The sequence below is a fragment of the Ursus arctos genome, unplaced genomic scaffold (genome assembly GCF_023065955.2).
Source record: "Ursus arctos isolate Adak ecotype North America unplaced genomic scaffold, UrsArc2.0 scaffold_5, whole genome shotgun sequence".
In the NCBI taxonomy this organism is placed as follows: domain Eukaryota; kingdom Metazoa; phylum Chordata; class Mammalia; order Carnivora; family Ursidae; genus Ursus; species Ursus arctos.
In genome coordinates, this window is record NW_026623067.1 from 44971356 (window position 1) to 44986336 (window position 14981).

The 14981-nt window shown below is 33.4% G+C and overlaps 1 protein-coding gene across 1 annotated transcript in view; it reads left to right on the plus strand.

Moving 5' to 3' along the window:
• DDX4 (DEAD-box helicase 4) overlaps positions 1–14981 on the plus strand; it is a 72620-nt gene that overhangs the window by 28097 nt on the left and 29542 nt on the right. The window contains exons 6-8 of the mRNA XM_057307368.1: positions 2791–2850; positions 13373–13474; positions 14453–14533. Of these exons, the coding sequence (XP_057163351.1) occupies positions 2791–2850; positions 13373–13474; positions 14453–14533 (243 nt within the window). The remainder of the gene's footprint in view (positions 1–2790; positions 2851–13372; positions 13475–14452; positions 14534–14981) is intronic.

A 14981-nucleotide genomic window follows, 5' to 3' on the forward strand; every position in this document is an offset into this window, starting at 1 on the left:
TCCTGTCCCTGCTCTGCGACCCCCTAGTTGAATGACTTAGAGCTAGTTGCTTAATTTCTCAGAGCCACAGTTTGCTATTCTGCAGAATGGAGGACATCCCTATTATAGGTTGTTAGGCAGACTTAAGGAAAACGTGTATGAAAATATGAAGTTTAATACCAGACACATTCATGGTAAACAGTAAATGCCATCTATCTTTATTAAATATTTGAGTCTTAATCTCATTATACTTTTAACAGTGATTCTCAAAATTAAAACCAAGCCTCACCTGATCACCTAAAACCCTTTGAATTATTTGGTGTTGAATTATTTGGGGTTTTAATATATCTAATAAAACTGTTTCCCTAAGTTATTGTCAGTCTCATTCTCCCTGATTTTCTATGCTTTTTTCATTTTAAATGAAAATGTACATAACATAGAACAAATATTTAACAGAAGAAAAAAATGACCATTTTTAGTCTTTTCCATTTCTATCTTACCTAATCTCCCTTTTTAAAATCAATGAATATTCAAGATCATTTTCACTTAGCCTAGACCTTCTTCCCCACTTGACTCTTATCACTGGTAGACCAGAGCACTTTTGAGCACAGATTCTAGTTTCTCATGGCATCCTGAGAGAACTTTCCCCCAAAATGGTTTAATTTCTTCCCTTGGTCTATTTTCTATATACATATATATATTTCTGTGTATATATATATGGATTGAATTCTTTTATTCTTAAAATCGTTATTGGCAAGCTCAGGAACAGATTGCAATATCATGATAGAAGCTTTTATTCTGCACTCAAATAGCATCTTTTGTGGTTGTTATTTTTCCTGCAGTCTAGATTTCTCCATCTAGTATAGTTAGTGATAAGGACTGTTGATTTTGGATTTGGACATTGTAGGTTTGAGACCCAGAGTCTCCTCCTCTCAGTTGTATTATCTTGAAAAAACATATTTAACTTCTGTATTTCATTTTTTCTATTTATAAAAGAGAATAATACCCACTTCACTAGGTTTTTGTGAAGATTTAAAAAGTTAGTATGTATTACTCAGTGCTAGACCATACTGAATTCTATATGTGTTGTTATTACTATTAATTATGAGTAATTTTAGGTAATATATATTTATATGAATATATATTTATATTAGATATCTAATATATTTACATACTAAATATATATTGAATTAATGTATCATATTGTTATTTATGTTTATATTTTAAATATTTATACATGTTATATATATTTTATATATTCTCTGTAATTAATTTTTATGGAATAATATAATATGGTTGTAGCTTATATTGGGATAATATCTCTTTTTTGTTGGTGCTTGCCTTTATTTCCTAACTTTACAGATAATTTTTTTTCAATAACTATATTTTGAAATACTCTAAGACTCATTATAAGTTAGAAAAATAGTACAGAGAGTTTCCTTCACTCCTCTCCTAGTGTAATTGTGCTCTTCACCCAACTTCTCCCAATGTCATTAGCCTATTTTAATTCCCAGTGTGGTCAAAATATAGGTTTGTTTTAGGGGAAAAACTGGACAAAGATATTGTGAGATCTCTTTGGCCTTGTCAGGTCTCAAATTAATTTACAGGTTTTTCTTACATAAGGCAATAAATGTTAGTTGTCCTCATTATTCCAGGGCCGGCCAACCTTCTTTTCAGACTTCTTTCCTTCCTGTTAAGCTCCTTTGTAGTATTAAATCCTGCTTCCCAGAAAGTTGTCTTAATATTAGATGGCTTTTTAGGAATATTTAGTAGTTGTTGACTTCATTTCAAGTAGGAGCCTGCAATAAGAGCTCTGGGTTATTTCTTATAAAACAAAATTAGTTGTTAGGAGATTAGTCATTTTGCACAGGAACTTATAGCTTCTAAGCTGTATAGCCACTTGATATCATTACTACGACTTAAAGTTCTCAGATTTTAAGCATTTAATGACATGTACAAAGGTCTCTTGAAATCATTTCTGTATTTCCCAAATGTGGCTTTGTTGGAATCCTCTAGAAAGCTTAAAGTTATTACTTTAAGTCATGTTAGTAACATTTTTAAATTTTGAAAAATTATTCATTTGTTGCTCTCACTCTATACTTTTAAAATAAACATCTCTGGGGTGGATTCTAGGAATTTATTTATTTATTTATTTATTTAATTTTTTTCCTAGGAATTTATTTTTAACAAACTTTCCAACTAATTCCTAGGTAGCCTTCAGTGTAGTGATTCTCATTCTGCTGTTGGGAAACTGGTAATATTACTTGATAACATCGTTAAAAACAGAAAAGCTAAGATATTCCCCAATTGTTTCATTAGGATGATTGGGGAAAAATTTGCGTATGTTAAAAAAAAAAACCACTAATGTCTGAGATATAGTAAGAAAGGCAAATTACAGAAATATTGACAGTATTATAAGAAGAATAGTCATGTATTTCTAGTGACTAGTAGCCTACATTTAAGAACCACTTGACTACTTTAATAGTTTAGATAGTTCTGAAACCATTTTTAGTCATACCAGTATGGACGAAATTCTTATTTTTTGGCTTGTGCTTAGCTCTTGGGAAATAGCAAGTTCTCAGTTATACACTTAACATTTAGGTATGTTAAATGATTTGTATAGGGATTTGTGAATAATGTCTTTATATTTCTGTTGCTAAAATTATTTCAAGAATTAAAATGTTCATATTTTTTACCTTAAAAATACTTATTTTTCTCACTAATTTATCCTGTGATAGTGCTATTCTTTAGATATTACAACTATGAAGTTAATTATTTAGATGCTATTCACATGTTAAATTCTTATTCAAGAATCTAATAATGACTGTGAAGATAATCGAACACGGAACAGAGGGTTTTCCAAGAGAGGCGGTAAGGACCACATTTTGGAATGATTTGTACTTACAGTTTCTAATGTCATGGATTTTTTTTCCCCCAAAGATCTCCAGAATGTTCTGTGAAGTACAGAATAGGGACTGTGAGTTCTGGTCAGTCACAGTATCTATGAACTGGGATGTCTTTGTCTCTGAATAGAATATTTGGGTATGTGGGAGAGTGAAGAAATTGTAGGTTACTTTTTGTTAAAAGGTCTGGCAATGCCCTACCGTACTCTGCTAATCCTGCCTCTAATAAAGTTAGGATGAGATGGTATAAACATTACCATATTTAATTCTTGATAACCTATGGATAGACATGTTAAAATATCAACGATAAAACCCACAAAAAACATAGTGAACTTATAAGATTGTTAAAGTTGTGCAGATCTACTTATGATAAAAGAGTTTATTCTTAGGAACTATATGATAATCAGATTCATCAGTGTCTTTACTGTAACTTGGGAACATCATTTTCCTTTGCCCATTAGATAGTTAGCCCATTGAATACCAGACCCTTCTTAGTGCCGCTAGGGCTTGTGTGGACTTCACTGTAGCCTTCTTAGGGCTGTGAGGTGGGGAGGAATTTGGTGGTGAATGAGGTTTGGCTGTTTTTCTCATAAATTGAAGGGTTTTTTTTAATGATAATTGCAGGGGGACATGTAATGATAGGGAGGAAATTTAGGTATAAGAAAAAGCCAGACTCATCTTTTAGAATTGCTTATTTTCCCCCTTCAACAAGCGATTTTTAGCACTTAGTGTTCTTTTTTTTTTTTTTTTAAAGATTTTATTTATTTATTTGACAGAGATAGAGATAGCCAGCGAGAGAGGGAACACAAGCAGGGGAGTGGGAGAGGAAGAAGCAGGCTCATAGCGGAAGAGCCTGATGTGGGGCTCAATCCCATAAGGCCGGGATCACGCCCTGAGCCGAAGGCAGACGCTCAACCGCTGTGCCACCCAGGCGCCCCAAGCACTTAGTGTTCTTAAAACATTGCTCTTAGTTTTAAATTTTTGGTTGTTTTTTGCAGAACAGTGAATATCTTCCTCAGTATTTTCTTTAAATTAATCTAATTCATATTTAAGTGAGGCAGTCACAGGCTGGTTGCAGCTCTATGTGCTTGATCCTGGCTTATTGACTAATACAGTGTGACTAGCAGGCAAACAGTCATTTTTGCATATCCCTGATTGCTGTTCTCTTTAGTTGTATACATTTGAAGGGAGGAAATTTGCTCATGGCGGTCACTCAGTAAATAAAAAATATATGTGCATAAATATAAGTATATATTGAAATATGACTTGATATAGCACCAGACATGTGCATATGTTGTACCTGTATAGCTCAATGATTTTTCACTAACTGAACACACCTGAGTTTATTGTGTTCACAAGCATCCAAATCAAGAAATAGAAATTACTGGCACCTCCAGAAGTCCCTTTTATGCTCATTTTCTTTCACTGGCAACCCTCCCATCCCACGGTTAACTTGTAATCTGACTTTGAGCAACATAGGTTAATTTTCTCTGTTTTTGTACTTGATATAAATGGAATCATGCAACATACTCTTTTGTGTCCATCTTCTGTTCAATGTATTTGTGAGATGCATTCATAGTGTTGGTTGCAGTTGTAGATCACTACCATTGCTATATAGGTTCTTTGGTTCTACTGTTATGCTAATAATGCTGTTTGGATGTCTTCCAGCTTTACGCTATTTTGAAGCTGCTGCTGTGGACATTCTAGTACATTTCTTTTGGTGCTGTTCACACATACTCAGAAATGATGCCTCATAGATTTTGTATATTTTTTGCTTTAATAGCTATTGTGAAATGTTTTCAAGATAGATATACTAAGGTATACTCCTACATCCTCACCAATGTCTGGTTATTTTCTTTTTCTTTAACCATTCTGCTGAGTGTGCGGTGGTATATCTTATTGTGTTTTTAATTTGTCTTTCCTTGATGGACTAATGAAATGTCCAGTGCTTCTTAAGTTTACTGGCCATTTGTACATCATCTTTTGTGTAGTGCTGATTCAGTTCTTTCGCCATCTTTTCTGTTAGGTGTCTATGTTTACCTTTTCATTGGCAAATAATTTAAAACTTAGAGAAAATTTGCACGAATAGGAAAAATAACTCCTGGGTGACATTTATATTGGGAGTCTCTGCTTCTTCTAAAGTCATGAAGATAGTCTCTTCTATTTTTCTTTTAAAGTTTTATCTTTTTAGTGTGCACATTCAGATTGTAATTCATCTGGGCTTTATTTTTGTATATGACGTAAGTTAGGGATCATGGTACATTTTTTTCCCCGTAGGAGTGCCCAGTTGATTCCTTATCACTTAGTGGAAGACTTTTCCTTCCACTCTACACTACAAGGACTTCTTTGTCCTAAATCAAGTAACAGTGTATATGTGGAAGTGTTCCTGGACATGATTCCTTTCCATTGGTCAGTTTCTATATTTTTGCACCTTTGCTATATAGCCTAATTAGTGCAGTTTCATAATAGATCCTAATATCTGGTAGTGTAAGTCTTCCAAGTTCATTTTTCTTCAGTATTACCTGGGTTATTCTTAGTTCTTTGCATTTGTATGTGATTTTTAGAATCAGTTTATCAATTTCCTGGAAAAAACCTAATGGGTTATTTTGGGGATTGCATTGATTTTGAGGAGAATGACCATTTTTACAGTTATCAAGTCTTTCAATCCATGAATATCCCCATTTAAGTAGGTCTTTAGTTTTTCCTAGCTCTGTTTTGCAATTTTCACTAGAGTCATTACACATCTTTCTTTACATTAGTATTTGATATTTTGTGATGCATGTTTTTTATTTATCTAATATTCCATATAACATATGTTTCACCATTTTAGAGTATATACTTCAGTAGTTTTAAATATACTCACTGTATTGTATGCCCATCATCACTATTTAATTCCTGAACATTTTCTTTCTTCCCCCTCAAAACCCTGGGCCTATTAGTAGTTAGTCCCACTTCCCTCTTATCTCCATCCTTTGGCAATCATTAATTGACTTTCTGTAGCTATGGGTTTGCTGATTCTGGACATTTCATATAAATGGAATTGTGTAATGTGTGGTCTTTTGTGTGTTCTTTCACTTAGGATGAACTTCTCACAGTTTGTCCATGCTGTAGCATGTGATGATACTTAGTTACTTGTAATGGCTGAGTAATATTTCACTGTGTGGCTGTACCACATTCTTTTTATTCATCAGTTGATTACTGGGTTGTTTCTACTTTTAGGCTATTATGACTAATACTCCTATTAACCTTTGTGTACAAGTTTTATGTAAACATGTTTTAATTTTTCTGGTGCATATACCTAGGAGTGAAACTGTCAAATTGTTTTCAACAGCAGCTGTACCAATTTATATTCCTTCCAACCATGCATGAGTGTCCCATTTTCTCAGTATTCTTTCCAATCTTTGTTGCTGTGTGTCTTCTTAGTGGTTGTGATGTTTGTACACAAAATTTAAATGGTATCTCATTGTCGTTTTGATTGTGGTTTCCTGATGGCTGTTATGTTGAACAGGTTTCCTGTGTGTATTGGCTGTTCGTATATCCTTTTTGGAGAAAGGTCTATTTGCTTATTTAAAAAACTGGGTTGGGGGCGCCTGGGTGGCGCAGTCGTTAAGCGTCTGCCTTTGGCTCAGGGCGTGATCCCGGCGTTATGGGATCGAGCCCCACATCGGGCTCCTCCGCTATGAGCCTGCTTCTTCCTCTCCCACTCCCCCTGCTTGTGTTCCCTCTCTCGCTGGCTGTCTCTATCTCTGTCAAATAAATAAATAAAATATTTAAAAAAATAAAAATAAATAACTGGGTTGTCTTTTTATTGTTTAAAGAATTCTTTGTGTCTTGTTACATGTGCTATCGGGTAGACAATTTGCAGATATATTCCCTTTGTGTTACCTTTTTATTTTCTTGATGGTGTCCTCTGAAGCACAGAAGTTTTAAATTTTGGTGCTGTCTGGTTTATATATTTTTTGTTTGTTGCTTGTGTTTTTGGTGTCATATCTAGAAAACATTTGCCTGTTAAAAGGTCATGCAGATTTTTACCTGTGTTTCCTTCTAATAATTTTATTGTTTTCCTCTTTGATCCATTTTGAGTTCTTTTTGTATGGTGTGAGGGAGGAGTCCAACTTAATTCTTTTGCATGTGAATATGTAGTTGTCCTAGCACCTTTTGTTCTTGTTTTATATTGATAGGGTGTAGTTGTAAATCTCTTTAAATTTATCCTACTGGATGTTGGTTAAGCTTCTTGGATGTGTGAATTTATATTTTTCGTCAAATTTGAGAAATTTTCCACTCTTTTTTTTGTGGTAAAATACCTGGGACATAAAATCTGCCATTTTAGTTATATTTAACTGTATAATTAAGTGGCATTAAGTACATTTACAGTGTTACGCAATTGTCACCACTATCCGTTTCCAAAATTGAAAGCAGAAACCTAAGCAGAAATCTATATCCATTATATAGTACGTACCCTTATCTTCTCCCCCCAGGTTCCTGGTAAACTCTATTCTATAGTCTCTTTGAATTTGCCTCTGTTCTAGATATTTCATACAAGTGGAATCATACAACATTTGCCCTTTTGTGTCTGGCTTAATTCACTTAGCTTAATGTTTTCAGTGTTCGTTCATGTTCTAGCATGTATGTGAACAAAGTACATTTCTTTTTATGGCTGAATAATTATCCATTGTATGTATAACACCACATTTTATCCATTCATCTATTGACGAATATTTGGGTTTTTACTTATTTTGTCTATTGTGAATAATGCTTCTACGAACATTCGTATTTATTTATCTGTTTGAGTCCTTGTCTTTGCATCTTTTGAATATATATGCCTAGAAGTGGAATTGCCAGGAGATGGGACTGAAGTAAGTTGAAATATACCACAGAGTTCACTGTTCTTACTAAGAATCAGCTTAAAAAAATATTCTCTGGGTTATTGCAAGTTTGATTTATTTCCATTTTAGAAAATGTTAATTCTGACAGTTTTTGTGCATTTTTTTTTTTGGAGTAGCAGAATTTGGAGTTTCGTACTTTGCCATTTTTGCTGATGTCAGTGATCCATATCATTTAAAAGTTTTCATTTTGTTTGCTAGTATATAGAAATACAGTTGAATTTTGTATATTGAAGGTTGAGTGACCTCGCTAAATTTATGGTAAGTACTTTTTAAATGAAGAAAAGATGTTCATGTTTCTTTTACACAAAATTTAAATGATTAATAAACTTACTTTTTTCTGAAGATTTTACCAGACATCTTTAAAAGGCTGCAGGAGATTGTCAGCTGTCCCTTATGAAATGCAGAATTCATGGAAGGACTAACGTCACCTTTAAAAATATGTTAATGTTATTTTATGAAAAGCGACATTTAAAGTGGTAAATTTTGAAATATTTCAAAAACTCAGAAAAGCACAGAATGTTTTTTTTTGTTTTTTTTGTTTTTAAGATTTTATATATTTGACATAGAATCAGAGAGATAGAGTGAGAGAACACAAGCAGGGGGAGTGGCAGAGGGAGAGGGAGAAGCAGACTCCCGGCCAAGCAGGGAGCCCCATGTGGAGCTTGATCCCAGGACCCTGGGATCATGACCTTAACTAACCGAAGGCAGACCAGGTGCCCCAGCACAAAATATATACAACTTGTATACCACTTGTATACCACTACCTGGATTTAACAGGAATATTTTGTCATGTATACTTCAAATATAGAAAAAAAATTACATAATTGTTAGAAAACTCATCTTCCTTTTGTATTTTATATCTCCTTTTTCCTGAGGTAACTTTTTTTAAACATTGATATGTAGTGTATACTTCCTATTCATACTTTTATAAAAGTTTATTATACCCATCTTTTTGTGATTTAAAAAAAATTTTTATTTTTAAGTAATCTCTACACCCATTGGAGTGCTCAGACTTAAAACTCCAAGGTGAAGAGTTGCATGCTCTACCGACTCAGCCAGCCAGGCACTCCCCCCTTTTTTATGACTTTTTTATTCCATGTTTTTAAAGATTTATATGTTGAAAGTATAGATCTAGTTCATTTATTTTAACTTTTGTAGTGTTTTACTTACCTTTTAACCTATTTATTTAAAAAGAAATTATTATTTTTTTAATAATATTTTTTTTATTATATTATGTTAGTCACCATACAGTACATCCATGGTTTTTGATGTAAAGTTCCATGATTCATTACTTGCATATAACACTAGTGCACCATGCAAGACATGCCCTCCTTACTACCCATTCCCATTCCCCCACCCCCTCCCCTCTGAAGCCCTCAGTTTGTTTCCCAGAGTCCATAGTCTCTCATCGTTCATTCCCCCTTCTGTTTACTCCCCCCTTTCTTCTTCCCTTTCTTCTCCTACCGATCTTCCTACTTCTTATGTTCCATAAATGAGTGAAACCATATGATAATTGTCTTTCTCTGCTTGACTTATTTCGCTTAGCATTATCTCCTCCAGTGCCATCCATGTTGCAGCAAATGTTGAGAAATCGTTCTTTTTGATGGCTGAGTAATATTCCATTGTATATATGGACCACATCTTCTTAATCCAGTCATCTGTTGAAGGGCACCTTGGCTCCTTCCATGATTTAGCTATTGTGGGCAATTATTTTTAACACCATGTAGGATACGTAGAGTTTCTAGCCTTACCTTCTAACAAGAAAGTTATTCAGACTTTTAATTCTGTATAACTTCCATTTTCTTTTCATCTCTAGTTATTAGACTCCTTATATAACTAGAAATTGGCATCAGCTATAGGGAAAAAAAGAGCATGTTCATTTAAATGTTTGTATTTCTCCTGTGAATGAGATTATTAAGCTATAGATACTGGAGGTACTGAGTCATTGTGTAGTCATTTGCACAGTAGAGAAGCTAGTTTTGAAAAGGAACCAAATTGAATTTACAGAAAGCAGTAGTGATTGAAAACATAATGAATAGATTAAACAGATTAAACAAAGATGAGTAGAATAAATGAATCCAAAGATAGATCTGAGGAAATTCTCTAAATTTGGGAATGGAAAACATGAAAGCATTTAACAGTCACGGAAGATAAAATAAGAATCTCTGTTATTCCAACGTATGTCTAAATATCTCCTGAGAAGAGTACAGAGAAAATGGAAGGAGGAGAGGGAAGGAAAAGAAGGCTATTCAGAGAATAGTTGAGAAACTTTTCCAGATTTAAGAAGGTACAAGAATCTTGAGCAAATTAAAAAAAATTCACACTCTTATATGTGTGTTGACATTGCAAAATTATGGAGATAAAAATATTCAGAGCTAACAGAGAAAAAAGATTCACCTGTAAAAGGACAAAAGATTGACAGCAGAACTTGTTTTTTTTCAGTAAAGGTAGAGAACATAATAGAGTAGAACGTAGAATCCTGGGAGAGAATAGTTCTGAATTGAAACTGCTATATCCAGATAATTTAGGTGTCAGAGAGAAATAAAACCATTCAGATAAAGACGGTGTTGAGTACTGTCAGGCCACTGAGGAAAGAACTACCGAATCTTGTATATTAGCAAGAAGGAAACTGAATGCAACAAGAAAGAAGTAGGAAGCAATGATGAGAAAAAACTAAATAAATACACATTTTAAAATTGGCAAACATATTGGTAAACCTAAATAAGTATTGACTGTAGAAGATAGTAATAATGTCACTAATTTAGGGGTTTTAGAAATAAGAAAGAACTAAAATACTAGCAAATGAAAAGTCTTTAGTTCTTTGTCAGCTCAGTAAGAAAGAGAACAGATTGAAACTAATTTCAAAATTTCTTAAAAATGGTAAAATTGAAGGATAATAAGAAAAAGGATATATAATGTATAACTTACTAGTGGAGGAAATCCAATAGGATAAAAGGCTAGACTTTGAGGAGGGGACAAAGATGAAAATAAATATTTCTTAAATATTCATTGCTGAAATTGAAGGATATCAGTAAAAGCATAAAATGCAGTGTTTGGGAGATCAATAGAAGGACAGAGAGGAAAAGAAAAAAAATTGAAAAAACTCAGGGAAGGGAACAGACAAAATAAAATGATAGAAGTAGGAAATTGATAATTAGTAATCATGATATATGTAAACAGTAAACGTATTTCAATGCAGAGTTGAAAATAGAAAAAATGTCAGCTCAATATTAACCCCAATAGAAGTATAGGATACAAAATAGACTCTAAAGCAGACATAAAGAAATGAGCAGGAATAAAGCAGGAATAAAGAAATACTTAATGATAAAAGTCATTTTCACTGGGAAGGTATTACAGTTTGGAACATGGTTCGAAATCTAACAGTATATTCTTAAGTATATAAAGCAAAAGTAGACATAATTACATGGAAAAAATTGCAAATTCTAGTTAAACCACTAGTCCTAGGGTTGTTTTTGTTTTTGTTTTTTCCCAAGATTTATTTATTGGAGAGCAAGTGAGAGAGAGAGATCATGAGCAGGGGGTGGGCAGAGGGAGAGCGAGAAGCAGGCTCCCCACTGAGCAGGGAGACATGGGCCTTGATCACAGGACCCTGAGATCATGACCAGAGCTGAAGGCAGATGCTGAACCACTGAGCCACTCAGGCGCCCCCCACTAATCCTAGGTTTAAACCATTTTCCCCTTAGAACTGATAGAATGAACAGACCAGAAATGATTAAGACTGTGGAGACTATAGAAGTTTTGAATACCAGTTATTAAGCTTGATTTAATGTTTCTGTTTGGAATAATATGCCCCATATTATAAATTACACATTCCTTTACAGCACATAGAAAATACACACAATTTTACCATCTATTAAGGCCAAAAGGAAGTCCCAAAATATACCATAGAATTTATCACAAACTATGTCCTCTTGTTAAAGTTTCATGAAAGTAGAAATCCGTAACAAAAAGCCTAACCCTTGCGGTTTAGAAACTGAATTTATCAATTTATGAATTAAAATTCATATAGCAATAATAAAGTATAACAAAATAATAAAGCTATACTCTTAAATGTATGGAGTAGAAAAGAAATTAGTGAGCTCAGTGTTCAACTTAAGTAAAAACTCAGTAGAAGGAAGTTAAAAAGATAATAGACATGAATGAAACATACAATGGAATGTTATTCAGCAGTAAAAGTAAAGTACATTTTCACACATCAATAGAAATGAAGGTGGATTAAAGAAACAAAGAATATATTCTATATGATTCTGTTACATAAAGCTCAAACACAAACCTAAACAATACGTTGCAAAAAGTTATGTACATAGTTGGTAAAATTTTAATTTTAAAGTATTTAATTTAAAATTTAATTTTAAAATATTAAAGTAAGAGCAAGGAAATGAAAAACAATTCAGGATATTGATTGAGAAAGGGGAGTGGATTTTACAGGGCAAAAGACTATCCATGGGCTCCAGAGGTGTATTGGGAACATTCTTAGTTTTAAGCTGGGACCATAGGTTTTCATTTTATTATATTTAAACTTGTATATATAAGTTTTATGTATTTTGTTTATTCATGTGTACACACCAAAGTAACACGCCTTAAAAAGAAGCAGATCAAAAAGATAAACTGTTTCTTTAAAAGAGATAAACCCCAACAAGGCTCATTCAATAATAAAGAGGCACAAATAAATAATTTAGAACTAAAATGTAAATGTAATTATTGATAGATTATTGCCAGATTGAGGTTCTGTAGGTTTTAGGTAGTAGATTTATAACTCTGAATCCACCTTGACCTAAGTCTGCCCTATTTTATAAATAGGTTTTGAAAACCCATATAATTCAATATCAAGAAATATATGGAGAATTTTTACCTTTATTCGTCAGTTTCTTTGGGTGTAAATAGTGGCAAGTTCATAAACTAAATCTCAATTTCTTTATTTTCTGCGCAGTTGACATTTGGTTTTGAATTGATCTCATTCTGCTCTAGGTGGGATCAAATTTTACTTGAACTGTTGATACTGATTTTTGGTATTCAATTGAATTAACACATTATCTGTAGCAAGAAATCAGACTTCATATATAGCTATATGTCTGTGCTTTGAGTAAGATGTTTTACAGTTTTCTGTAAGGAACAAATATAAGCCTAGATTTATCTAATCGTTTTCTGCATTGTTGAAATCTTGTTAATGATGAGGTTGTGGCAACACTTACTGTTTTACAAGTGACACTTTTTCCTTTTAGTCATTTTTAGTTTTTTTTTTTTTTAAGTAAACTCTATTGCCAATGTGGTCTTGAACTCAGGACCCTGAAACCAAGAGTCACATAGTCTACCAACTAAGCCAGCCAGCAAGCCCAAGTCATTTTTAGTTTTGATTCTCAAAGCAAGCAGTTTTTTTTTTTAAATTGTAGCTATGTCTCTTTATGTTAGTAAAGTTGAACATTTATAGGTCAAATATGGCATTTCTTTTTAGTAACTGTTATTGCCTTAAAATATTTAAAGTCATTGAATTATGCAAGGCTTAAATTAAATTTGGCCACCATTTCTCCAAGATTTTTTGTTATTGTTTTGTATTGTTCTTGTGTGTGTGTTTTAATATTATAGGCTATCAAGATGGAAATGATTCAGAAGCTTCAGGGTCATCCAGAAGAGGTGGAAGAGGTAGTTTCCGAGGTTGCCGTGGAGGATTTGGTCTAGGAAGTCCAAGTTAGTAGTGAATCGCAAATGGTGTGCTTTATCTGTTAGGTTTTATTTTTCATCATTTCTTTCTTAATACATAAGGTTGTTGAGAGGATTATATGAAGAATAGCTTAGCAGAGTGACTGGTACATAATCACCTAAATTGTATATAACATTATTTTTTAGACACATAATCTACTTGCATACTTGTTAGTTGGAATATATGAATCTTTCTAAACGTTTGTGTGACTCAGCTCTTTAATCTTATTTACTAATTCTAAGTGTTTTAGAGCCTTGATAATGATAGCCAACCTAGAAAGAGGTGGCCTTCTCCAAGGTTCTAGCCCCTCATTATACTTTCTTTCACTAATGTGGCTTTCTACCTTAAATTACTCCAGCCATCATTTCTTGGAGCTAGGGGTATTAACATCAGAAGTCACTGTTGGATTGCATTTGTCTCTTAACGGAGGAGGATAGATTAGTGGTTGTGGAAGTTAAAATTAAATTTGTAATAATGATTTAATAAATGTGTAGGAGATTAATGAATTGTCACTTTTAAAAAAGTGTAGGGGTCTTGGGGTGGTTGTTCAGAACTTGGAAGGTTTGATTTGGCAACAGTGGGAGCAAGGGGTTGCTATTCTGGAGAATAAGTAATGAGATTAAGCAATGTGAAGTTTCTGGAGCAGTAACAGTTTACTTTTTGGAGGTCATTTAACTTTTGCTTATATGATATTTTAACATAGCATTGGCCCTAACTACTTTTATAAAATAATGTTAATAAAATAAAAACTTTGAGGAAGTAATTTGTAATTGAAGGAAATAATTTGTGTAGAAATCCTTTGTATGGTGCTTAGAAAAATGCTCATTGTGATTCCTTTAAAATTTTAACCATTTTGCCTCACATCTTTAACTTCTGGCACTATGACTTGATTTTCTTCTCTTTACTGTACGATTTTAAAACTTTTTAGAAATAACATAATCTCATTTTATTATGCATAAATATAGATAGTGAATATGAACAAGATGAGGGGACACAGCGCACTGGTGGCCTTTTTGGTTCTAGAAGACCAGCATTAAGTGGCACAGGTGAGAAATAGAATTTCTTCCTTTCTCCCCCCTCTTCCTTCCTTTTAAAGATTTAATTTATTTATTTCAGAGAGAGAGAGACAGAGAGAGACAGAGGGAAAGAGACAGACTGTAAGCATGAGCTGGGGGGAAGGGCAGAGGGAGAAGCAGACTCCCTGCTGAGCACAGAGCCCATTGTGGGGCTGGATCCCAGGACTCTGGGATCATGACCTGAGAGGAAGGCAAATGTTCCACCCAGGCACCCCAGAAATAGAATTTCTTATTTACTAATTCAGTAAGAATGTTAAGAATTCATATATGCTTTTAGCTCTATAATTAGTAACCTAATAGATACATTTAATTATACTAGGTTAGGTCATGATTTTCTCTGCTTTTTAGATCTGCAGGCAAAAATACATGGGCAGCTGTATTATTTCTGTGCACCATGCACTGTGAATTATTTCTTCCC